Source organism: Notothenia rossii (genome assembly GCF_949606895.1).
Source record: "Notothenia rossii genome assembly, chromosome: 5".
Taxonomy (NCBI): domain Eukaryota; kingdom Metazoa; phylum Chordata; class Actinopteri; order Perciformes; family Nototheniidae; genus Notothenia; species Notothenia rossii.
In genome coordinates, this window is record NC_136903.1 from 84,654,855 (window position 1) to 84,679,037 (window position 24,183).

The 24,183-nt window shown below is 43.0% G+C and overlaps 2 protein-coding genes across 3 annotated transcripts; one reads left to right on the forward strand and one right to left on the reverse strand.

Annotated features, from left to right (window-relative positions):
• The first annotated feature begins 1,574 nt into the window (after nucleotides 1–1,574).
• Nucleotides 1,575–4,062, forward strand: LOC307040539 (ras-related protein Rab-7a). Of its 2 annotated transcripts, XM_079683476.1 has the most exons (5): nucleotides 1,575–1,687; nucleotides 1,930–2,056; nucleotides 2,651–2,869; nucleotides 3,365–3,490; nucleotides 3,601–4,062. In XM_079683476.1, the coding sequence occupies exons 1-5, from the start codon at nucleotides 1,632–1,634 to the stop codon at nucleotides 3,685–3,687; spliced, it is 615 nt and encodes a 204-aa protein (XP_079539602.1). In that variant the 5' UTR covers nucleotides 1,575–1,631; the 3' UTR covers nucleotides 3,688–4,062. The 2 variants fall into 2 exon arrangements, with proteins under 2 accessions (XP_079539602.1, XP_079539601.1); XM_079683475.1 differs by having other exon boundaries at nucleotides 3,365–4,062.
• A 1,450-nt stretch (nucleotides 4,063–5,512) lies between these two features.
• hcfc1a (host cell factor C1a) lies at nucleotides 5,513–24,183 on the reverse strand. Its single transcript, XM_079683469.1, has 28 exons — nucleotides 23,733–24,183; nucleotides 22,418–22,603; nucleotides 21,718–21,866; nucleotides 20,568–20,728; nucleotides 20,251–20,459; nucleotides 19,922–20,006; nucleotides 19,690–19,796; nucleotides 19,419–19,598; nucleotides 19,083–19,325; nucleotides 18,824–18,972; nucleotides 18,551–18,730; nucleotides 18,246–18,467; nucleotides 17,847–17,948; nucleotides 17,495–17,723; nucleotides 17,109–17,242; nucleotides 16,850–16,997; nucleotides 13,271–13,491; nucleotides 10,094–10,928; nucleotides 9,840–9,997; nucleotides 9,516–9,632; nucleotides 9,221–9,428; nucleotides 8,702–8,986; nucleotides 8,038–8,144; nucleotides 7,822–7,956; nucleotides 7,557–7,742; nucleotides 7,126–7,423; nucleotides 6,168–6,231; nucleotides 5,513–6,073 (listed from the first exon to the last, which is right to left on the reverse strand). The coding sequence occupies exons 2-28, from the start codon at nucleotides 22,596–22,598 to the stop codon at nucleotides 6,034–6,036; spliced, it is 5,133 nt and encodes a 1,710-aa protein (XP_079539595.1). The 5' UTR covers nucleotides 22,599–22,603; nucleotides 23,733–24,183; the 3' UTR covers nucleotides 5,513–6,033.

The window sequence follows — 24,183 nt, forward strand, 5'->3', positions numbered from 1 at the left end:
AACTGTAATTGCTTTTCTCACTTTTCACTTCATAATAATTTGTTTTTTTGTGTTTCATTTTTAGTGCAGCTACCTATTTTTATATTTTGTTCAACTTTTGTTATATTTTTTTAATTCTCTTTACTTTTAACTGACCTCAAACCATGACTGTTGTTGATTTAAGAATTCTGAAAACAAATTGATGTTTTATATTAATAATAATAACAATAATAATGAAGATAATAATAATGATGGTATTTCGTGTACAATTAATTATCTTTAATTATGTCTATGATTGTGATTGTCAGTTGTAATCTTATTATGTCTAATGCATAGGTCTAATGGCATAATTTACTATGAAATAGAGTCAAATAATACTCATACTGTATATTAGTAAAGTATATTAGCTTGTTTCAGAACTACTTTCAAGCTTAATGAGGTATACACACATTTACATTACAACCAAATGTATAATAAAATATGTTGTTACGTCTTATGGCACATTTATTTCAAATCAGTCCTGCTGTATTTAAATCAGTTTTTAAATGTTTCGCTGTACAGGAAGGGTTTGTAATGTCTAATAATTGCAATTGTTTTTATAGGATTGCTAGTTTCTTTTTAAACCTTTCACTTATTACAATAATACTTTGTTAAAGAGATATAAACAATCCCAATGTAATTGAACATGTATATGGAGTGGTGGGTTGTCTGCTTTTGTATGGGTTTACTTTACTATTGAGGAGTAAAAACTGATAAAAAACATGAATCACTAAATATTGTAGATAACAGCAGCTCCACCAGAGAGCACATCCTGTGAGGAAGGTGGATCACCTGAAGCCTATGCTGCCCCCTAGTGGTGCAAAAAGAGATCATCCAATAATAGTTGACAGCAGATTGCTTGGTAATTGGAAATACTTTTCTTAGACAGTAAAGATTACGTATAACAGAGGAATGACATATTTGTTTACATGAATGTACATTATATATGTCTATCTATACTATAAAGTGTTATAATACTAATTTCTAATAATACGTTTTATTTTGAAATCAGCTTTGCCTTTGTGTTGTGACTCAGACAGGACACAGGTCAGCTCTGTGCCAACTGTCAAATGGTGCCTTCAAAGACTGATTTAAATACTGTAATTTATCAGGGAGAATATGAAACAAGAAATATGTTGGATTATTTATCCTGAAATAAAGCCTTAGCCACTGAAATGCAACTTTATGCAACTTTTATTCGGGAAATATAAGTACCCCAAAAATGTTCAGGAACCTACGATCCAGGGAGAAATGTTGACATATTGAGGCTGTGAAATGTAATATACTTCTTACCTTTTCTTTTTTTTTTACAAAAACATAACATAACAATTAACTGGGAAAACCCACAAACCAAAATGAAACCTTCAATAAAACAAAACAAATCAGAATCAAACTGAAATTTAAAAAAAGTAAAGACAATATGGCTGAAAATAATAACATACAATAGACTTTCATTTGGGACTTTCCTTTTCGTGGCTAGCCCTGAGTACAGTAAAAAAACACTTTGGTCCACTGCTGATGAGACACACCTCAAATGACATATCCGCAACATTCCGAGGTGCTCCTGAAGGCAGCAGCAGCTCCTGTGGAAACGAACCTGAGCAGAAGTGAACATGAACGACAGAAACAAGCCGGTGACCCTGAAAATCATCCTCGTAGGAAACTCAGGGTAATTACTAGATGATAGTGTTTTAGGAATATCATTTCTCTTGATGAAAAGTGTTGTTTTAGTGCTTCACCGAGATTTGTTTCACTTTCATTAACTCCTTAACATACTGCAGACTTAAGTGTAAATACTTTACCAAAGTTATCATGTCAGTGTAGTGAGATAACGGCTAAATTAGTATCTGAAAGGAGACAGAGGTCTTAGTGTGTTGTGTTCTACCTTTAATGTTTGTGTTGTTTACAAAGGGTGGGGAAATCCTCCTTCATGAACCGGTTTGTGAATCACCGCTTCACCAACATGTACCGGACCACCATCGGGACAGACTTCCTCACCAAAACAGTCACCATGGATGGGGACACCGTCAACCTGCAGGTGCATACATCCATCACACTTTAAAGGGGCCCTTTTATGCTATATTTGTATTTCGTGTCTCTGTCTGCATGCTTTAATGTTCAAAAAGCTCTTTATTTTTCTCATACTGCCTGTGCTGCAGCGCCTCTTTTCACTCTCTGTTTGAAACCAGAGCCCAGTCTGCTCTGATTGGTTAGCTGGCCAGCTCTGTTGTGATTGGTCAACAGCTTAGAGATGTCCCGCCCCGTACAATGTGTTGGAGCACTAGCAAATAGAAGAGCGAGTGTGTTACATAGTGATGTCACTATGATACAGAAGTAAACAAAGGAGTCAAATGGAGGCGTTTCAGGCAGTGGGGGGAGTGTGTGGGAGAGAAACTCCCTCTGGAGGGAACACAGGGATTAAAGCCTTTGCAGACCATTTACATGCACAAAAAGGGAACTAAATACAAATATGAACCTGAATATTAGCCCAACAGGCCCCCTTTAAAGTTTCCCACCATGATTGAATTCAAACTATTGTTTGTATTATTGATCTTGAGTTTTCCATACATTTTTGATTTTTAACATTATTTAACAACAAATAAATAAATATATGTAAATGTTCCCTCCTCAGATCTGGGACACGGCGGGCACGGAGAGGTTTCAGTCTCTGGGAACACCTCTGTACCGAGGGGCTCACAGCTGCCTGCTGGTGTTCGACGTCACATCCAGAGACAGTTTCTCCGCCCTGGAGGAGTGGAGGAAGGAGTTTCTGATCCAGGGAGAGCCTCAGGACCCGGACCACTTCCCCTTCATCGTGCTGGGCAACAAGACCGACCTGAGCGACAGGGAGGTCTGTAGTATCAGGAAGATGTGAAGCATAGATACTATGATTTAACTTGTGTCATCTGAAGGTTGACATGAGTAACAGCATTTTTTAAGTCAGTAATTTTTCCATTAATCATAATGACAAAGTTAAATTACAATCTTAAAATGATGCCTTAATATCTCGAAATAATACAAAATACTTCCTCAAAATAATGACAAACCTTAATATTTTTACTTAGGCAAATCAGACCAACATTCATTATGACAGTTTCTCATTATAATGGTCCATCGTCAGACAAATGATGGCAAGCCATTTTGATAATTGTTCATTAGTCGCTTTATATATTTTCCATATTACAATTATTGTAGAAAATAATATAATCCATAATGAAAATAGCTGTTAGCTGCAGCCCTAAAATGTTATACAAAAACCAAATTGTGACTTCAGATTTTATTACATTTTTTCTACGTTCACATCTGCCCCGTAGTTGTTGATTTGAATATGTGCATTTATTGGCAGGTGTCTGGCGCAAAGGCCCAGCAGTGGTGCAGCAAAATCGGAGCACAGTATTTTGAAGGAAGCGCTAAAGCAGACCTGGATGTGGAGAAGCCGTTCCTGACAGCGGCTCGGAGCGGCCTACAGCAGGTGATTCAACACTCCTTAATAGAGAAGATAAGGAAGACACAACATCTCTCTCTCTCTATATGTTTAACATGTTTATTTTTTGATGATAAAAGATACATTACTCCCTACAGTACAAAAAACACACATTGGAAAATACAGGACATTTCCAGATAACCTGCGAACAGCCGAGAGAAACTCGCAACGCCTGTGAGTGCTGAGTCAGCGCTCGTCCCCGAGAGGCCGGGGGAAAGTTCAGAGAGACCTCGGCACTGCTGATGATGACCTATCTAACGAGGGTGCAAAAATAGTGACCCAGCAAAGGTACTGTGGAAGGAAAAGGACACATTGTATACCACATGGAGAGAGGAACAAACTCAGTAAATGTTTTTTCTGTTTTTTTTTTATCTTGAGAACCTTCAGCTTATGGTCTAACTTAAGGCATCACTACTAAAATACACTGCTTTTGCATGCATGTCTAGTTTTTGTTCAACAGACACACTGACACACACACACACAAATTATGAATGCATATGAAGAGAGATTTTGAGAAATAAAGAAATTGGGAGAAAAGCACAAAACGAGAGACCGATGCGCCGGCTGGAGAAAAAAGGTGGCAAAGCGGAAAACCTGGGATCTTCCTGGCCTTTTACCGTGACAAAGTGGATATACAGTCCTTCAACGCTCCCTGTACAGATCGTCGTGATGTAATGAAGCTAGCAGTGTTTCAGAGTCCCACAGTGAATCAGCTCGACAGAAGCAAACCATCAGGGAGACTATATCTATATATATTTATATATATATATATATATATATATATATTTGTTTCTTTTATAAGTAAAGACACAAAAAGGCAATCGAGAGATGACCGACATGTAAAAACAGTTTGTTACAGGTAAATATATAAAAGGCCAAGATGATGAATTTTTTTTGTTTGTTTTATTCTTGCTCTATGAACGAACTAATTTACAAGTGAGTACACTCCGGCTATGTAAGCTTTTTCCCCAAAAGACATTCCCATTTTCCACACGGGTTTTACACATCACAGTTAGCTTGCTGAAATAGTCTGAAGTCTGAAATACAGAGCCGTTGAAAGAAAAAAAAATAATTAAAAGGTATTAAATGGATTCACATACATTAATAGGAAAGGGGAACATATGTCTACTAATATAATTTGCCATTCTAAAAAAAAAAAAAAAAAAAAAAGCATAAAAAAAGCGGGGGACAATTGTTTAGGTTATTAAAGGGGAAAGGGGGGAGGGGGGAAAGATCTGATGTTTTTCCTCATACTTCGTGAGGTTTCCTGTTTGGCAAACAAAGCAACACCAGCATTGAGTAGTAAACAAAGTAAAAACTCTCCTGGGTCCACGTCAGAGAGCCCTTCAGTCCTACAACCTCGGTGGCTTCTACTTGGAGCAAATACAAAAGTCTTTCTCTCGTTCATTTACCTTCGGTCAACAACAAGTACATACAACCGGCTGAATGAAGATTTCTTTTAAAAATATAGTGGCAACCTCAACACAGCCACCGATCGTCCCACGAACACAAACTATGGGGATGAACAACAATTAAAAAAAGTGATGCTTTTTTCATTTTAAAAATGCACACGACATACACATACACACAGGAGGAAAGAAACAAAAGAAAAAAAGCTTAAAAAATACAAAAATAAACTACACAAAAGATCTTCTGCGTCATTGCTCCTTGCTAATTTTTTGGGAAGATTTGTGTGTGTGTGTGTGTGTGTGTGTGTGTGTGTGTGCTGCAAGTCTCAGTCCTATAGCAATGTCTGTCATTCATTCTCTACAAATCTCTTCTTGTCCACGTCGAAGAAGTGTCGGCCACCGGTCCTCACGTCGGGTAAAAAGCGCACAGTGATGACATTACCAGGAGACTGGAGTCCAGTACGGCGAATACAGACTTGGTTCTCGATGAAGCAAATTTTTGTTTTCAGCATAAAAAGAAAAGAGAAAAATTATGTCCTCTGTCGCTGAGGACAAGTGCTTTATTTGTATCCATACTGATTTTTCCTCTCTTCTAAACTAATGCCTCCACAGCCTTTTTTTTTTTCCTCAACACTGTACATCCTTTTGTGTAGTCTCTCTCTACATCCCCTCTTGGATTCACAAACCAAAGACAAAAAAAAAAGGTAACATTGCACCCAGGCTGGCTCCCAGTTTGTGAAAGATGTAAATGCTTCTCTATACTGCTCAACTACTGAAACAAGCCAAAAGTAGATGTTAAACGATGGAAGGGGATGTGACAGAAAAAAAATAGTGTGCTTCTAAGTTTGTGTTGCTCTAAAAATAGTACAACCAACAGAAGGAGGAGGAAGGAGGGTTTTATCTACAGAAACATCTCTCAGGTTGACTTTCATCTCGGCTTCATACGGTTGTTCTGCCTCCATTGCTGTCTGGGTCTGAGACTTGAAGAGTGGAGGATGAGATTAGGATGGAGAATGAGGTGGTGGTGGAGGAGGAGGAGGAGGGGTGAAGGTCAGTCTTCCTGATAAAAAGGACAGCGAGTGGAAAAAAGGACTAAACACTGGGAGGGGTCCCCGGGTGACCTCACTGGTCCGTCCTCGCTTTCTTTGGACCGGCAGCCTTACTGCAAATGCAAAGAAGAAAAGGGCATGAGTGTTGCACGTTTGATACTCCAGTGGCACAGTGTGTGCACAGTGTGAAACATGCACAGTGCTTACGTATCAGGAGAGGTGCCTGGTCTTTTTGGGGCCGGTTTTGCAGAGGCGGCGTCTTTGCCGGATTCTAGAAAAGCAGAACGATTTGTTAAAATATCTCTTTTTATCCAATAATAGTTATTCACAAAAACAGTTGAAAATAACACAAGGCGTAAGAATTGGGAGGGATGAAACCCCCTTTAATGGTCACACATGCAGAGCACACAGCACACAGTGTGTTCTCTGCTTTTAACCCATCCTAGTACCAGGAGTCTAGTACCAGGAGCAGTGGGCGTGAGGGGGGAAGGGGGGTGTCCGGTGCCTTGCTCAAGGGCACCACGGCAGGGCAGGAGGTGAACTGGGACCTCTCCAAGTAACAGTCCACACTCCATATTTAGGGTCTGGTTGGGGAGTTGAACCGGCGACCCTACGGCTCACAGTCCAAGTCCCTACTGACTGAGCCACTGCGGGAGATTTGTGACTCAGGACACCCCAATAAGCCAGCTGAACATTAAAGGGGACCCATTATGCTTATTTTCAGTTTTCTTTAGTATTTTATACCTCTACTTTGACATGCTTTAATGTTGCCGACCATTTCCATGCACACAAACCTATACAACACACTACAGTACAGGGGAGGGAAAGCCCAAAGAGCACAATAGTGGCCAAGACAGTAAACACAAACCGTAACAATGTTTCTTAATAATAATTATAGAATTGTAGAGAATCCATGTATTATAACATATGAGCGAAATAAAACATTAACTACACACTCAAAACTAATATAATCAAACACTAACTACTTAATGGCCCAAACACCAGTATTAAATATAATAAACACAGACACAAAAAACTGTAAATTCTAACGAGTCACTTTATAAGTCCTCCGCCATTCAGTGTATGCAAGTTCTGATACATTTTATTGAGAGCTGCTGCCTCTTTTCAAATATCACAAGTAACTGATTTTTGTAATGGTGCTCACCTTGCAGCCATCGGACTTGGGTGGCGGGGCCGTAGCCCTTCTCGTTACGGGCGGCGATGCGGAAGATGATAGCGGGCTTGGTGGTGTAGTCGATGTGGGCGTTGGAGAGGCTGGACGACTGCACCAAGCAGGAGGGGTTGGGCCCGCAGTACACGCGCATGAAGGCTAGCTGCGCTGGGGTGGAGGCCTTGGCTTCAGCTGTCTGGTTGCTCTGGATGGCCAGGTACACAGAGTACTCGATGATCTTCCCCGACGTCACCGAGGGCGGCTCCCAGGTCAGGTGGGCGCCATCGGGGCTCTGCATAGAGGGACGACGAATGATTACTACTCAGTGCCTGGGAGCACGACTCATGAGAGCAGCTGCTGTTATCATGTGATTCCACAACGAAAAGAGAAAACAACAAGGGGAAGGGCTTCACTGGGGGGTTTACCTTGCTGATTTTGATGGCGCAAGGAGCCCCTGGGAAGCCTGGTAGGCAGGTCTTGAAAGCGGATATCTCTGAGAAAGATCCACGGCCACAAGCGTTGATTCCAGCAACACGAAACTTGTAGGCTGTGCCAGGTTGCAGCTCCATTTTCTTCATTTGGCTGTAGTCTGGCAGGTTGCCAGAGTCATCCTGCAGAACAGAACAGAGATTAGAGATGCTCCCAGCACACAGTCTTCTGAGCAGGAAAGGAGCCTCCTGAAATACTTACATCTCCCTGAGAGTCATCTCCTGGCATATAGAAGTGGGTGACGACCATATTTGTCACTTTAACGATTCCAACATCGAACCACTGGTTGTCTTTCTTTACTACAGCCTTCACCGGGGTTGGCTGTGGGGCTTGTTTCTGTAAGATAACGGAGATACTCGGTTACATAACTCCTCTTCGACCTTAGCTGAACCGGCCAGATGTTGCACAATAACTCACCGATCCCTCGATCCCATTGGCCACATCTGCCAGGGCGGCTGCTGCTTGCAGCTTGGCTGGACTTGCCACAGATACAGATGGAGCAAATGTGCTCGAAGGAGCGAGTGCTGTGGAGGGAAAGGGAACAACAGGGTTCATACACTTTTTCCCCAATGATTTTCAATGACTTCTCCATGACCGTTACCTCATTTCCCATGACCAAAAAACATGACTCTTTCTCAGCGGTACCACTGGAAATGGTTTATTTTAACATGGAACAGGAAAATAAGGTCTGCATATGAAACATGTTTTGCCTATCTAAAACATACTTAGCTTCTACACGCTAAAGCAACTAAACTCTCTCACCAGCAAAAAGCCATTTCACGTTTCGTTACTATACGATACATTATTTATTATCATTATAGTATTACTATTTTGGCGATTAGATAAAATATAAATTATGTTTGATGCAACATTGGTTACATTTCCATGACTTTTCCAAAACTTTGGGAAAAATATTGTTTTCCAGAACTTTTCCAGGGCCTGGAATTAGCACTTAGAATTTCCATGACTATTCCAGGTTTTTAATGAGCGTAGTAGGAACCCTGGAACAAGACAGAAATGGTCCATTTGCTGTAAAAAGAGACGTATTGAGTAACTTTTAGATAAAAAGCACAAGTCTTACTCTCGGCAGTGGCGCGTGGCAGCAGTGAGGCCACAGCACTGGTGACTGCGGCTGCCATCTCATTGTGTCCGTTGCTCTCGACGGAGGGGTCGTTGAGGCTGTCTGCGGGGGCCAGGCCCTCAGTGGGCAGGTTGGCCTCCGCGCTGGCCTGCTGCGCCACGGCTTGAGCCTCCTGCAGCTGCAGCTGCTGCAGCTGCTGCTGCTGCAGGACCAGCGCCGCCAGCTCCTGCTGGGTCAACATGATGGGGATGGTGGTGGGCTGCTGGCTCTCTCCAGAGGCTTCATCTTCATTTGAAAAGAGAGAGAAATATTTTAGAAATCATACTACATAACTCCACTACAACAACGTCATTAGGAACTGAAATAATTGGGGAGGTTGCAGTAGTTACAGAGCTAGAGCAGCTTGTCAGTGTTATTTGTTAGGAGGTATAAGAATACACAAGTCTTTCCATGCCTTCACCCTACGCAGCCCTCGATCTATGAATATGTTGAGTGATCTGACAATGCGGTTGAACTTACTCATTACGGCTTGCTGTGCTGCCTGGAGGACGGCCTGGATGGCGAGCGCCTGGGCTTCTTCAGTGGCAGCTGCCTGAGCAGCGGCCTCTGCTGCTGCAGTCACAGCCAGCTCCTCGTCCGACAGCCCCGTCACCATCAGTGTGGCACCCTGAGCCTCGGCCATCAGCTCCGAGGGCAGATTCAAGGCTGTAGCTGCGGCTGCTTCACCCTGAGAGAACATATTATAGGTCAAACATAATATATCTTTGAAAGCATGGACTTCAACAGAGAATGGTGATTATTACACTATATTTACCTCAGCTTGTGTCTCCATAGCAGACGCTCCTTCTCCAGCAGGTGCAGCTTCTGCTGATGCGGTCTCATCCGTCTGCATGGGCTCCTCTGGGGAGCCGGCTGAGATGGATGAGATCGACTGGAGAAAAACAAAAGAACAAACCAAGATTAGTCACAAAGCGAACAAAAATACATTTAGAAGTTGCTCTCTTGATGAATAGATTAGTGTATAAAATGTCAGAAAACGAAATGTTGGAAAAACGTCCAAGACAGTTTCTCAAAGTCCAAGGTTATACTTTTGAAGGCCTTGTTTGCATCACCCCTAATAGAAAAGTGCATTTCTTACGGGTACAGAGGGTCCGGGAGCGGGTGTGGACTGAGTGACAGTAGTGATGGCCCTGCCCTGGGTGGTGGTGGTGGTGGTGGGGACAGTACTTGTTGCTGCCGTGGTGGGGTCCACTTCCGTGCTGGTGGTACTTTCTGCTCCCTCCTCCGTCTCCTGGCCTGCTCGGAGACACAAAAACATAATGTAAGCTTGACTTCATACCAATACAAAAACATGACATCTATTCCATAACCATATGTGTGGGTTGCCCGTACCTTCGCCTGTCTCCATGGTGCAGGTGGCTGTGGTGGCTGTGTTGGTGGTGCCGGTCTCGTGTGTTTCGCAGGGCGGGTTGGAGCACACTCTCTGGACCGGGGCTCCTTCTGCGCTGCTCTGGTCTCCGCCCATGCTTGAGGTGGCTGTGGACGGGGTGTTGGTGGTCCCGGTCTCGTGTGTTTCGCAGGGCGGGTTGGAGCACACCCTCTGCGCGCTGGAGCTCGTCTGGCCCGTGCTCATGTTGGAGGACGACTGGGTGGATGTGTTGGTGGTACCCGTCACGTGGGTCTCGCAGGGCGGGTTGGAGCACACCCTCTGCGCGCTGGAGCTCGTCTGGCCCGTGCTCATGTTGGAGGACGACTGGGTGGATGTGTTGGTGGTACCCGTCACGTGGGTCTCGCAGGGCGGGTTGGAGCAAACCTTCTGGACTCCCCCCATGCTGCTGGACGCTGTGGTGGCCGTGTTGGTCGTCCCGGTTTCGTGGGTCTCGCACGGCGGGTTGGAGCACATGCGTGGCGTCGACATGTTTGATGAAGCCGTTGTGGCTGTGTTTGTTGTGCCCGTTTCGTGCGTCTCACAGGGCGGGTTGGAGCACACTTGTCCTGCTCCCATCGCAGCGGAGGCGGTGGTGGCCGTGTTGGTGGTGCCAGTCTCATGGGTCTCGCAGGGCGGGTTGGAGCACACGGTGCCTGAGCCATCGCCAGACGCTCCGGCTTCAGAGGAGCTGGGCTGCTCGGAGGTGGGTGAAGCCAGGATGGACACTGGTAGGTCCTGCACTGGCTGAGCTTCAACACCGCTGGGAGTTGTGATCAGAGTCACCTGGGTGGGCTGGTTCTGGGCCGAAGAGACAGTAAAGATAAGTTCAATTAGGAAATTATTATTACAGGGTTCATACACTTTTTCACCAATGATTTTCCATGACCTTTACCTAATTTTCCATGACCCAAAACATTACTCTTCTCAGCGGTACCACTGAAAATGGTTTATTCTAACATGGAACAGGAAAATAAGGTCTGCATATGAAACATGTGGGTCCTATCTAAAACAAATCAAATAGTAGGCTTACTAGCTTCTACACGCTAAAGCCACTAAAATCTCTCACCAGCAAAATACCTCTACAGTTAAAAGACATTTTATGTTTCATTACGATACAGTATTTATTATCATTATAGTATTACTATTTCGGCGATTAGATCAAATATAAATTATATTTGATGCAACTTTAATTACATTTCCATGACTTTTCCAAAACTTTGGGAAAAATATTGTTTTCCAGAACTTTTCAGGGCCTGGAATTTGCATTTTGAATTTCCATGACTTTTCCAGGTTTTTAATGACCGTAAGAACCCTGTTATTAACTATTATCTTAATGTTTTTGTAGCAGTAACTTTGTTAGTAATTTTCTATTATCAGGGTATATGCAGGAATCCTGAAGTCAAATTTAAGACCTTTTTTAAGACCCTTTCCATACATTTTAAGACCTCATCGCAACTTTGAGTTCTAGCCGGTTACATTGGCGACACACTTTACCTCACATTGACTATATTGATTGTAAGAGGGCAAAACTAAACAGAGTGCAGACAGACTACTGAAGCCTCCTCTCCACATGGACTTCAACCTCTCTGTGAAGGTCAGGTTTAATGCAGTATGCTGCTTTGTTGCTTTGTTGCTTCTGTACTCTGTGCTCTTTCATTCCAGTAAAACTCCTCAGAAACCATTAGAAACCAGTATTTGACCAATAAACAAAACAATTGACAAAACTTTGAACTATGAAATATGTTAAACTTTGGTGAGCTTCAGCGGGGTAATGCCATATAGGAGCTCCCTCCCACACTGTCCGGGGCTAAGCCCTGGCACATAGGACGATGCTCTGACGTCATCACCCTCACACATTTGTCATATGTTTAAAAAAAAAGGATATATATGTTATGACTTTTCTCGTTCTTAATATAGACTATATTAGGGTCTATATGTGTTGACTTTACTTTAAAATAGCAGATCTCTGTGACCGTATATAGTTTGGCTTAGACCCCGGCCCCACGAGGACGGTAAAACGCATACACAAGCGCAAAAAGGTCTTCCGTTCACACGCATTCGATTCATCGACGTGTCCGTTCACAGTAGACCGCTGGAAATGCTGGAAACGATGTAGTATATATGTGAGGCCTGTAAGTGGCGCTGCTGCTGCTCGAAATACACCAAAAGCAGCAAAGAAGACCCCGGAGCATGGTTGCCATGGTTGCCCTTCTGTTTATTCTCTGCGGTGGACGACGTGTTCTCCTGCTGTATCTCTCCGGTAGTCCACAGCAGATGGAAAAACACCCAACTCTCCGCCTCTTCCAAGGAACGAGGGGGCCGTACGGCAGTTTCCGTAAAAAAAAAATTTCGGCCGGTCAACATGTCCGTTAAAGTTTAAATCCTCCGTACAGAATTAGAAAAGTGCCGGTCAGAGGTCTTCCTTGTTATTTATTGAGCTTTAAAACAAATTGATAACGACTCTGTTCTCTGTATAATAATATAAGAATATTTAATAAACGGCGCCTGCCTCTCTTTTCCTCCCCCTCTTCTGACAGCCCAGCAGCAGCAGGAGACGCGGGGAGAGGGAGGCGGGCTATTTCATCGTTATCAGAAAATGATCATATACTAGGGCTTACACACGGAGCCGTTGGACCCCCAGAGCGTTGCGTATGCCGGTCTACCCACCTTGGGACCAGTTACCGTAGTCGTTCAGTTCCCCCCCCCCCCCCCAGAGCGGAGCAAGGCAACGAAACTTAAAATAATAAGCAGCATTTTACGGCGCGCTATGCATGGGGCCGCCTTGGGGGGTTTCCCGACATGTCGTTTCAGTAAATTAAAGAGTGTTTCATGTTGTCGTTGCTGTGAACCTTCTTAATACCTTGGAAAATGCAGTTTAATACTTTTTAATAGCCTTAATTTTCGCTAAATTGATTTATCAACTTTTAATACTTTTTAAGACCCCGCGGACACCCTGATTATGAATAAGCATAAACTCCCTAACCTTCAGTTATTTTGTATTCTAATATAGTTACAAGGGCTGCAATATTAATTGAAATGTTGGACTATTGTAATATCCAAATCGCAGCTCAATATTTGCCAAATGCAACATTTCTAAAAACAGACTTCGCCTGAAGAAAAAAAGACATGCAGATTCTTACCTGCACCGTCATGGTGGAGGAAGAGAGGGTGGTGGCAGAGGTCATGCTGGTCTGAGCGGCTGACACAGTTATGGACGCCGGGCTGATGACCTGGCTAGACAGGGTGGCGATGGTTCCCAGTGTGGTGATGGGGGTAACCAGAGAGGCATTGGAGCTGTCTGCAACGGCTCCTGCCAGGCTGGAGGAGACGGTACCGGTGACTGTCCCAAAAGTGGTGACACCTGGAAGGGAAATAAGTGGTTTTATTAGGCATGTGATCTCTCCTGCCTTATTGTAGGAGAGACAGGAGCTTTAAAACACAGACAAACAGACTCAAAAACGGTTTCTACCCCTGGCCCACAAGGCTACAGTCCTAAGTACAATACTCTTTTAAATACCTAACTCGTATGCACTTTATAATGCATGTATATGCAGTAAGTAAGAAAAACTTTATTTATATAGCACCCTTCTCAACATGGATGTACAAAGTGCTTTACAGTATAGTACACAGGACACAATTCAATTACAACTATAACATGTAGAATAAAAGACATAAAACAGCAGCAGGTAATACATGGGATAAAACACCAATACAAAAATATATGCAGGAATCCTGAAGTCAAATGTAAAACCTTTTAAGACCTTTTTTAAGACCCTTCCCATACATTTTAAGACCTCATCGCCACTTTGAGTTTTAACCGGTTACCTTGGCGACACACTTTACCTCACATTGACTATACACAGTATTGATTGTCCTTCCTCCTTATCTTCCAACCATTTGGACGCAAACTTGCATTTCCCCATAACGATGTTGTTTAGCAACCGGCGTAAACGGACCTTCGCACGCTATCAATCAGAGAGCGTGCGATGTCCTGTTCAGATGACGTCCAATCCAACGGGACGCCATAAATAAACAGAATCACACTACACACCTACGCAATGATTACATTCAGGCAGACTGTAGAATACAACCTCTTTGGACAATTTATATACTTATTGAAAACAAGCTACAAAATGTAACACCTTGGAAAACGCTGTGTAATACTTTTGAATAGCCTTCATTTTCGCTAAATTGATTTATCAACTTTTAATACTTTGTAAGACCCCGCGGACACCCTGTATAATGATTTTTAATGCACTTCATAGCTGTTGATGCCATTGTCCTTGAGTATGCAGTGTTTCCTCTATATACAAATAGCGGCAGCGCTGCTAGGGGGGCGCCAGCCAGGTACCCAACAAAAACATTTTTTTAAATTAAAATAATAATAAGTGGCGAGTCGACCCTTTTTCATTTTTGATTGTTTGTTATGTGGATTCGTAGTATTTGTGATACTGTATGTTCAATAAAGGTGTATTTTTGCTAAATCTTGAGACATTGCCACTGTATGTACCGGCAGGGCCGATTTTGGGCATAGGGGCGCCATATCGGGGGGGGGGGGGGGGGGGGGGGGGGGATGCGCTGGTAGCTCTGGGAGGGGAACAAACATTTTTGACCTTTGGCGCTCATCCTAATTTTTGCCTTGATGTAACAACATTCATAATTAAGTAAAGGTAACACCCTTTTCACCCCGGTTACACTTTTCATTTGCCCTGTACGATGGGCGCTGTAAGGGATGAAAGTGGGGGATGTTGGCTTATCAGGCGCCCGCAGCTCCCAGCCAAAGTGCGAGCGTGGGATCGAGAGAGAGGGCGCACCGGGACCGGCGCTGTTGTTATTAGAATCTGGTGCTAGCTGCTCTAACGGATATAAGAAGGAGATGTTTCTACAACCAGGGTGGAGGAGAGCTCTCCTGTCCGACTGAGAGGCTCAGTCAGGTAAAGGACTCTGAGTGTTTAGAAAGTTAATTTTAGTCTAAGTTATCTCAGTGGGTCTCAAACAAATGTGTTTACAAATTATGTAAACACATATTTCCAAGGCACTCCTTTATAATTATCAGAATAAATAAAAACAGGTTTGAAATCATTCCAATGTATACTATAGGACAGTAAACCAAAAATATCGTTTAAAGTTGGAGAGAATGTTAACTAGGTAAAATAAGATATGAATGAACAACAAAAGTTAAATAAGTTATATTTATGTGTTATTGGCTATGGTAGGTTATTGGTTATGTTCACATACTAATTGATTATTATAATGTAAACCGATCTTTTTCATATGGGTGTTTTAGAGTTGTACCCTCTAGATCAGCATTTTACTTTAAAATGTTAAAAAAAAATCTTCCCGGAGGGGCATACCTCCGGACCCCCCTAGAAGATGTGACGTCCACCCCCCAATTCAAACCTCTTCATACAATACTGAATACATTTGAAGCCATTTTGACGTATATTACCTATGTCAATACGTTTTTGTTTTTGTAGTGTATTTGTCTTTTGTAGAGATTTTTCATTTATTCTTTATATATGAAATCTCGCCAAAGGGCAGCAAATTGTCTAGAACCGACCCTGGTACTAGGCCTCAAGAGCCTTTCTTGTGCTGGCAGACACAGAAACAAAATTGGCGGGGCGCACTTCGCACGCACAAAAAAAAATTCCATGCGCTCCGCGCTCACATTATGCTGAGCCCGCGTGCCTTAGCACCGCTGCTACGACTCCATCCTAGGGGAAACACTGGTAGGGATGGGTATCGTAAAGGTTTTAACGGTACTACTACTTTTATCGATACCGCTTAGCGGTCCGGTCTTTTATCTGTACTTTTGGAAAAAAAAATAAGGTAAACTAACTAAACAAATTGTGAACAAAACTAACAAAATAAATAACTCAGTTACCTCTAATCATTAACCCATGTTTGTATAATGTAGTTAACTCCGTGTGTTGCTGCTAGCATACATACCTGACGTGGAAACGTTACTCGTGGATGGGGCTACAGAGCTGCTAGAAAGACATTCGAACCCGGTGCATTCCTCCGTCTGAATGTGGTGCACTTTTGCTAAATGTTTCAACAAATTGCTCGTGTTACCGCCCTTACATGCTAAACTCTTATTGCACTTTAGGCGGGTAAAGTTTAACCACACCTCGGAGCGCGTTCTCTCCGCCGTCTCCTCCATGTGTGTGTGTGTGTGTGTGTGTGTGTGTGTTGCTGCATGTAGCAGTGGCGTGTGTGTAAACTGCCCCGCCCCCTCGCAAGCAGGCGGGGGAGAGAGATCGAAAATACTAAAAATAATCATAGAAGCATTTTTGCAGTCTTTTTGCATATTAGAAACGGAGGTGGCGAAACTAAAACTGCAATATAATGTTTGTGTAGCAATAATACATATGACACATATTTTTTACATGTCTCCAGTACCGATAAAAAAGACCGCTAACGTCGGAGCTTATCGGAACCACGGTCTTTAATAATTCCGCCCCGGGGCCCGTTTAATACCGGGGCTCGGTACAAATCCCTAAACACTGGTATGTATCCCCCCTGTATGATGGTTTACCTTTATCTGCCCTACTGGGGGGTTTTATGTTTGTCTGTTTTTGTCTAAGGCACACTGTCACAGGGTTGCACTCCAAAAAATCTCATTATATATTTTTGCACAATGACAATAAAGGCTTTCTATTCTGTTCTTTCCGAGAATAAATTGAATTTTTTTTTTTACAAGAAAAAAGTATTCTTACCTGTCGTCCTATTAACAACCAGAGTGGTCACATTGGGCTTAACAGAAGACATGGTCACTGGCGTCACAAGTCGAACACCACCGACTGTGCTCATAGGCACAGTGCGCAGGATAGTGCCAGGTTGTCCATGAGCACCCTTCAGGACGACCTAAAGACACACAGTTCAGGATTAGTCACCTCAGGTGCAACATACATGGGCAGAACGACAAAGTTAATCTATATAGAGATATCTTTAACTGCTCAATCAGAGTCAGTGTACCTGTGTGAGTCCCTGTTGTCCGGCAGTGGTGAGTTTGGGCACTGTAGTGATGAATTTACTGGGACTTCCTGTACTCATCACTTTGGTGGTGAGGATCGTGATTGGCGTCTTCATGCCTCCACTGCTTGTCACACCTGAAGGGACGAAAGCATGATTGTAAATACATTTTCATTCAAGACACACACAAAACAAAGTTAGCTAATTGACACCTGCAAATAATTCAGATGTTTGTTTCAAAAGGTTATGGCAATTGCAGAAACAATGTGTAAAAAATTAAGACAACATCATCATTACTTTTCTTTATCCAGGCGTTGACCTGGTTGAAACTCAAGTTTTTGAATTTCTGTTCTCTGTTGTGATATGTAGTAACTGAAAATCAAACTTGCGTGAGTTTAGACCTGCAGCTCCAGACTGGCTCATGATTGCAGACATGGGGATGGTCTTAATGATGGTGGTGCCCTGCTTTGTGGTGTTAGGAGAGACCCCGCTGATGTTGAGGATCGTGGGCTTGTGTCCAGTGCCTCCTGCCTGGGAGGTCGTGATGATGGTTGTGGGCTTACCATCTGCGGAGGTCACCAGCTTAAGGATGGTGCCGGCTGGGAGGGGACCCTTTGACTGAGGAGAGAGAGAGCCACATGTTATGAGGATCAATGTGGAGAAGGACATCTGGTGTTGTCTCAGGAGTTTTAAGGAGTTCTACCTCCTGTGTGTTTTCCTGATTTTGTGCACATATCTGACCTGTAGGAGCTGTGTGAGAGGGTTATTGGAAGCCTGGCCTGTGATAGATGTCTGCACTGGCTTGGTTTGTACCACAGACATCATCTTGCCAAGGTTCGAGATCTGCAGACAAAGGAGGAAAGCCCAAGTCATTATTCATGTGAAAACATGAATTGCACAGGGACTTCAGTTTTAGCTCAACAAATCATTACAACTATAACTGACCATAGATCATGCAGATTGCTAACACTATGCTTCCCAATGACTTAGTCACTGTAGGACGGACTTCACTCACTCCCCCCATGGGTCAAGCTCAATGAACAACAAATACAAGTGTGAAGAGGCCATTTACAGAACACATGATTTACAGCGTGGATGATGTTCCAGTATTACATTGTGATAAAGAAAATGCTATCTTACCAGAGTGCCACTGCCGCCCATGGTGAGGGGACTTTTGACCAGGGTGATGGTCTTGGTAACTCCTCCCACCACTGTAGTAACCACCTGGGCCTGCTGGGCCACAGTGACTGCTCCAGACTTATGCACAGTGATGATGGGTCTGGTGTTGGTGGGAGAGGAACCAGTAGCTGTTCCCACCTGGGCCGCAGCGGTCTTCAGCATCCGGGTGGCTGGGTTACTGACCTACAAGAACAAAAATACTTATGAGAACTGATCCGTGACGGACAGAATGCACTTAATGTCGGACCATTTAGTGAGGACTTTACCATGAGTGGAGAAGCCATTTTCATTGTGGTTGTACCAGGGGACATGGCTACAGTTTTGAGAATGGTGGCCCCGGCAGGAACATTGAGGAGAGTGCCACCAGAGGGCGGGATCTTCTGTGTTGCTGCAGCTGCAGCAGCTAAAGCTGCCATGCCACTCATCTGAGGGCTACTTCCAATTGGCTGAAAAAAAAGACGATACAACATGTTTTGGACACATTTCTTCATTAAGGATGATATATTTCAAGATAAAAATACAGGAGAAATTGTTCTTACCGATCCTTGGGTGGTCTGGGCAGGCATGACCATCCTTACACCAGGCGGGAGGGATGTCAGAGTGACGGGGGATTTCCCGGGCTGGCTGGGGCGGACTGTGACAATAGATGTGCCAGTGCCAGACTGTTGAGCCGCAACCTTCAAGATGGCTGAAACACAAGGGGACGGATGATTAGACTTCTTTGCACTTGTTGGTGTGGCAAAGACAGTGAATATGGCTGAGTTTGAAACATGGAATTGTTGTTCACTAGTGAAGTACCTGTCTGGGGGAGATTCTGAGCAGAAGGAGCTGCAACAGCCAGTGCGGGGCCCTTCGGAGAGTTCAGAGGCTGCACGGGGCTGGAAATCATAGCTGCAGAGGCTGTAGCTGGAGTTGCTGGGATGTCGTACTTCTGCAGCTGCAGTAAGTAGGTGTCAGCGGTTGAGACGGCGCCCCAGCTGACCTCGAGAGAGTTTGTGTTGGCACGGACTAGCTGCACCCTGGCAGGAGCATGTGGCCGCTCTGTGGAGGAAGAAAGGTTTAACAACAATGATACTTTCACTACCTGAGCCGAGGAAGTGCCTCTTAGTATAAACTATGTTACAGCACACATACCAGTTTCCAGGTACCAGAGGTCTTTACAACAGACTTGGTTGTTCCAAGCTTTGCGATAACCGTCGCGGCCACTCCAGACGTAGAGTCGGGAATTGATGGCCACGGCACAGTGGCCGGCACGGGCCCTAGGGATGTTGTCTTCAAGAGTATCCATCAACACGGTCTCCCAACAATTGGAGTCTGCAGACACACACATAAAGATTAGTGAAGCCCCTTACACTCAAAATATACTTTTTTTTTTTTATAAACACAGGTTATAGGTTATACAAACCTAGATTTAGGCAGGCGAGAGTGTTTGTGCACTTCCACTCCTTCTCGTGTGTGGCCACTTTAACGTCATCCATTACCAATGGAACCCATCCTCCAAAAACATACATCCTGCAAAAAACGAAATGAAATCAGTGAGATGCAGCTCCCAAAAAGCATATTCTGTTCTTCTGGGAACTCAAATAGGATCGAAGAAAATGTTCAATGTTATTGCTAAGGTCCAGCAGTATTCTCACTTGTTTGTGATGGTGGTGGCAGAGTGAAGACTTCTGGGTAGCGGTGCTGTCCCGTTTACTGATGGTTTGTTCCATGTCAGGGTATCTGAAGACAATGATGAGCAGTAGGATATTATATAAAAGGCAGTGTGAAAGGCGAGTGTTTTGAAACGCAACCAGTTAACCGCAGCTATGGGTAATTCTCCTCGTCAAACATTCAACTGTTTATCCTCTCTAAAGTGTGGCCTCTTTTCCTCTGTTCGACTTTAAATTGCAGCACACTCTCCGAGTGGCACCGGCTAGGGCATGTTTTTGTTGTCCTTTTTCTATTCACACATTTACAAACCTACCGATATCAAGTGTCCACAGATCTCCAAGGCGACAACCACTCATGCCTCCGTAGATTATCAGGCGAGATTTCCTGCTTGTCTTTTCGGTGTAGACCACAGCAGTGTGGCTCTCACGTGGAGGAGGCAGGACTCCGTATGTGATCGGAATATCCCATCCAACCACACTGGATCCCGCACGCAGCTCAAGTGTATACAGATCATTTAGGTATCTGAGGAAGAAAAAAAACAGACAGAAGTTACGCTTATGTTGCTTGTGGAAGTAAAATATCAAGCATTGTGTGGAGGAAAAAAAGCCTGCCGGAGAACAACATCTGTACCTGGGAATGTTGTTTTTTGGGTCCTCGCTGTCATTGGCAAGTCCACCAAACAGGTAGCATTTATTGCCAACCAGGGAAAAACTGTGGCCCAGACGAGGACAAGGAGGGGGGCCATTCTTCGGGTTTTTCGCTTTCAACTTTTTCCATTCCCATCTGCTGGCCTGTTGTGAACAACAATGTTCATAACAACATTAAGCAATAGAAAAGATCATAGCAGAAGCAGTTACAAACACAAGCTGACCATCTTTCTTTTTCTGAGAATATGATAAAAAAAGGTTCTGTCAAAACTAAGACTTAACCTGAAACCTAGCCTTATTAAATGTTGCATTTATTTATTAATTCCTATTTTAATGTAATAACTGTACAGTCCACTTCCAAGTTGCTCATAATCCATCCTGACTCTTGTTGACAACTTGATAGGGGCATACCTACTTTATGTCAAAACCAAAAACAGAGAATATTTAAAGTGTAAATTTCTGCAGTATACACAAAGTGAAGTTTTTGACAGGAGGACAATAAAGACGCATTGTGGCACATTGCACTGACAGAACAACTAGCTTCTGATTAGCGTCACGTTTAATAAACACACATTTACATTTAGGTCGCCCCTCCCCTGTCAAAACATGATTTCCCCAAAGCTTTAAAAAGCAGCTTCAGATTGGTTATCTTATTATTCAGTTGATGGAGCTTGGTGAAACCACTGTATTTGATTAACAAGTTTTCTAAATCCATTCAAAATGTTTTGAGGGAAAAAAAGGAAATCACGATGCATCTAAGAAACATTTGCACTGCATTAGCAATTCAATGTCATTATCTGGAGTGCAGTGTGAAATAAAAGACTCAATGGGACCCAAAAAACTATTAACAACACCCAGTTTGAATTTGATAAATCAGGATAAGGGCTCAATGGCCTACCATAAAATGTAATTTACTAAACTGCATGCAGCCCATAAATATCCACAGCCACAACAAGTACAACTTAAAAAGATAGATTTACTTTGTTCGGCTGTTACTGTGCTTAAGTAAAAATAAATAATCACATAATAATGAAACTATAACTTTGTATCACTTAATTTAGAAACATTGCATTATCCTAATGCACACATTTAATAGAAACATGGAGATATATTTGTATAGATAGATAGATTACCTGAAGTTCATAGAGATCGTTGCTGTACTTTCCATACTCCACCATTCCACCAAACACCAGCAATCGTGTGCCATCACATACAAAACCATATGCAGCACAGCCGGGGGGAATATCACCACGGACCGCTGGGATAAACCACTGGTTTGTTGCTAGAAAATAAAACACAATGATGATTCAGTTGAGGCTTACTCATATCAATCCATTTAAACTATAACCAAGGTTTGTTATTGTCTAAACAAGGCTGTGAAAAACCTTACTATTACAACTCTCTTGTAATTATTAGTACATAAACCAACAAATGTATTTAAGGATGGGGATGAAAAAAACATGTTTTTATTAAATGTGTCTGTCCTTATTGGTTTATGTACAGGAAATTGGGGCATAGGATATAGTTAAACCAACCAGCATCATCCATTTTATTTTAGCCCGCCTTTTTTAACGTACAATAGCACCTTTCTCCAGCAGAGGGGGCCAAATGTAATCAGAAACGGGCTTATTTGGCCTGCTGAGGCTTGTACTCTACTTAGTTCTGCACATCACGAATCGATCTTTAGAAATAAAATAGAATGTTTTTTTAGGCAGAAGCTAAATACTAAAATGCATTGTTTACCATTTCACATCTGAAGATTTGATAAGTAAACATCATGCTCGCTGCCAACAGTCATCAGTAAATTTATACATTCAAAAGTTATTGTCTTACCAGTGTTGTAAACATGCAATTCATCCACTATTCCTTCGTTTCCACCACCGAAGACAACCATAAGCTCCTTTATGGCCACAGCTCTGTGTCCATGCCTGGGCCGGGGAACGGGACCGGACCATCCGAGGACCCGCTTCCACCGCGGCTGCAGAACCGACGGCGTGGAGCCAGGGGCAGACATGATTTCTGTCGGAAACATTAATAAAATAAAATAAAAAATTCTTGCCTGATGAAATGCTCCTGGTTGTACAAAGTTATCAACTGTAGAAACTCATCAGCAGGATGGAGCCGCACACTGTGGCTCACTTCTAAAAGCAGTGTGCCCCAAGCTCTAGTTAATGAACACATTCATTCATTAATAAAAACAAATGCGTAGTAAGAGCTTTCCAACTTGTACTGATTAAAACCCCTTCATATAGACGTGGAGTTGCAGTTGTGCAAAAAGAAATACAAGGAAATGTTAATACACCCAAGTTGTGTTGTCTTCTAAACCATTTAATTCAATCCATGGAAGCAGCCATCTTGTAACCAAACAAACCCCCGCTAACACCGCTGCCAGTCTGAGAAATGGCGGAAGCGAATGAAAAGGAGAAATAGCTAGCCAACTACAACAACGAAGGAACACAATAAATTGAAAACAAATCCACTACAGTGATAGCGGTTGAAAAGAGGAAAACAATGCACATTTGCAGCACACACTTAATCCACAGTTAGAAACGTTAGCAAGAGTCGGCTATTTTCATGCTTCTCTGGGAGTCGCCATCTTGTAGCTAACTAGCTTAGCGTTATCTGCAATCCCTTTAACGTACTTATTAACACTATAACTATATAAAACCTCAATATGAACAGTTGCACCAATTTGGTACACACATCCCTACAACCCCGTATATAAACTTCTTAAAATATACTTAAAATGTAAGCCAAATCGGGATAGTCAAATGAATGCTAACATTAGCTGAATTCCGTTAGCACAAGCAGCTAGTTGCTCAAACTCATTAGCACAAGCTAACAGCGTTAGCATCTGTCAAAGCGTCGCGCTATTTCACAATTAAATGCAATGCAATAACGTTTAATTCTGACATGCATATTTTACCTGATATAAATTGAGTTGCAACAACGCCCGTTGAACACAGCTAAACGGAGATAAACTGCATAAAGGGAGTGTTATTATGTTTCATGCCGTCTCTGGAAGCAGCCATCTTTTCGACACTCGGCCTACTTCTACAGCTCCCACAAGAAAAATGGCCGGGCGGTAAACCACAACAAAACACAACAAACCCCAAAAAAGGCGCAAATATTTCAGATTATTACTCACTTATATCGATGCAGTAGTAGCAAAAACACGGGTTTGTGGTCTAATCTTGCGGCAATAATCCAAATTCATTCGATTTGTGGAGAAGTATTTCCTCTCATGCCTGCCTGGAAGCTGCCATCTTCTTGACAACCAGAGGCGGAGGAAAATGGTAGAGAGCTGGCGTCACCCAAAGTAAACATGGCGACTGAGACCCGCTCGCTAACCATTTCCGACAGAAACGCCTTTTAGATTTGATGGTAAGCCATCGTGAATAGACGAAGGGTGCTTAGTATAATGAGGTTTTGTACAGGACACTGAGAATACATATAAAGTTAACAGAAGAAAGTTTCAGGAAATTACAACAAGTTAGCGCTTGGCTTATTGTCCCTTACTAAAGATGGCGACATCCGCCCAGAAACCGCTTTATTTTCCTATTGTAGGGAATGCTGATTTTATTCCACCCTGAATCTGC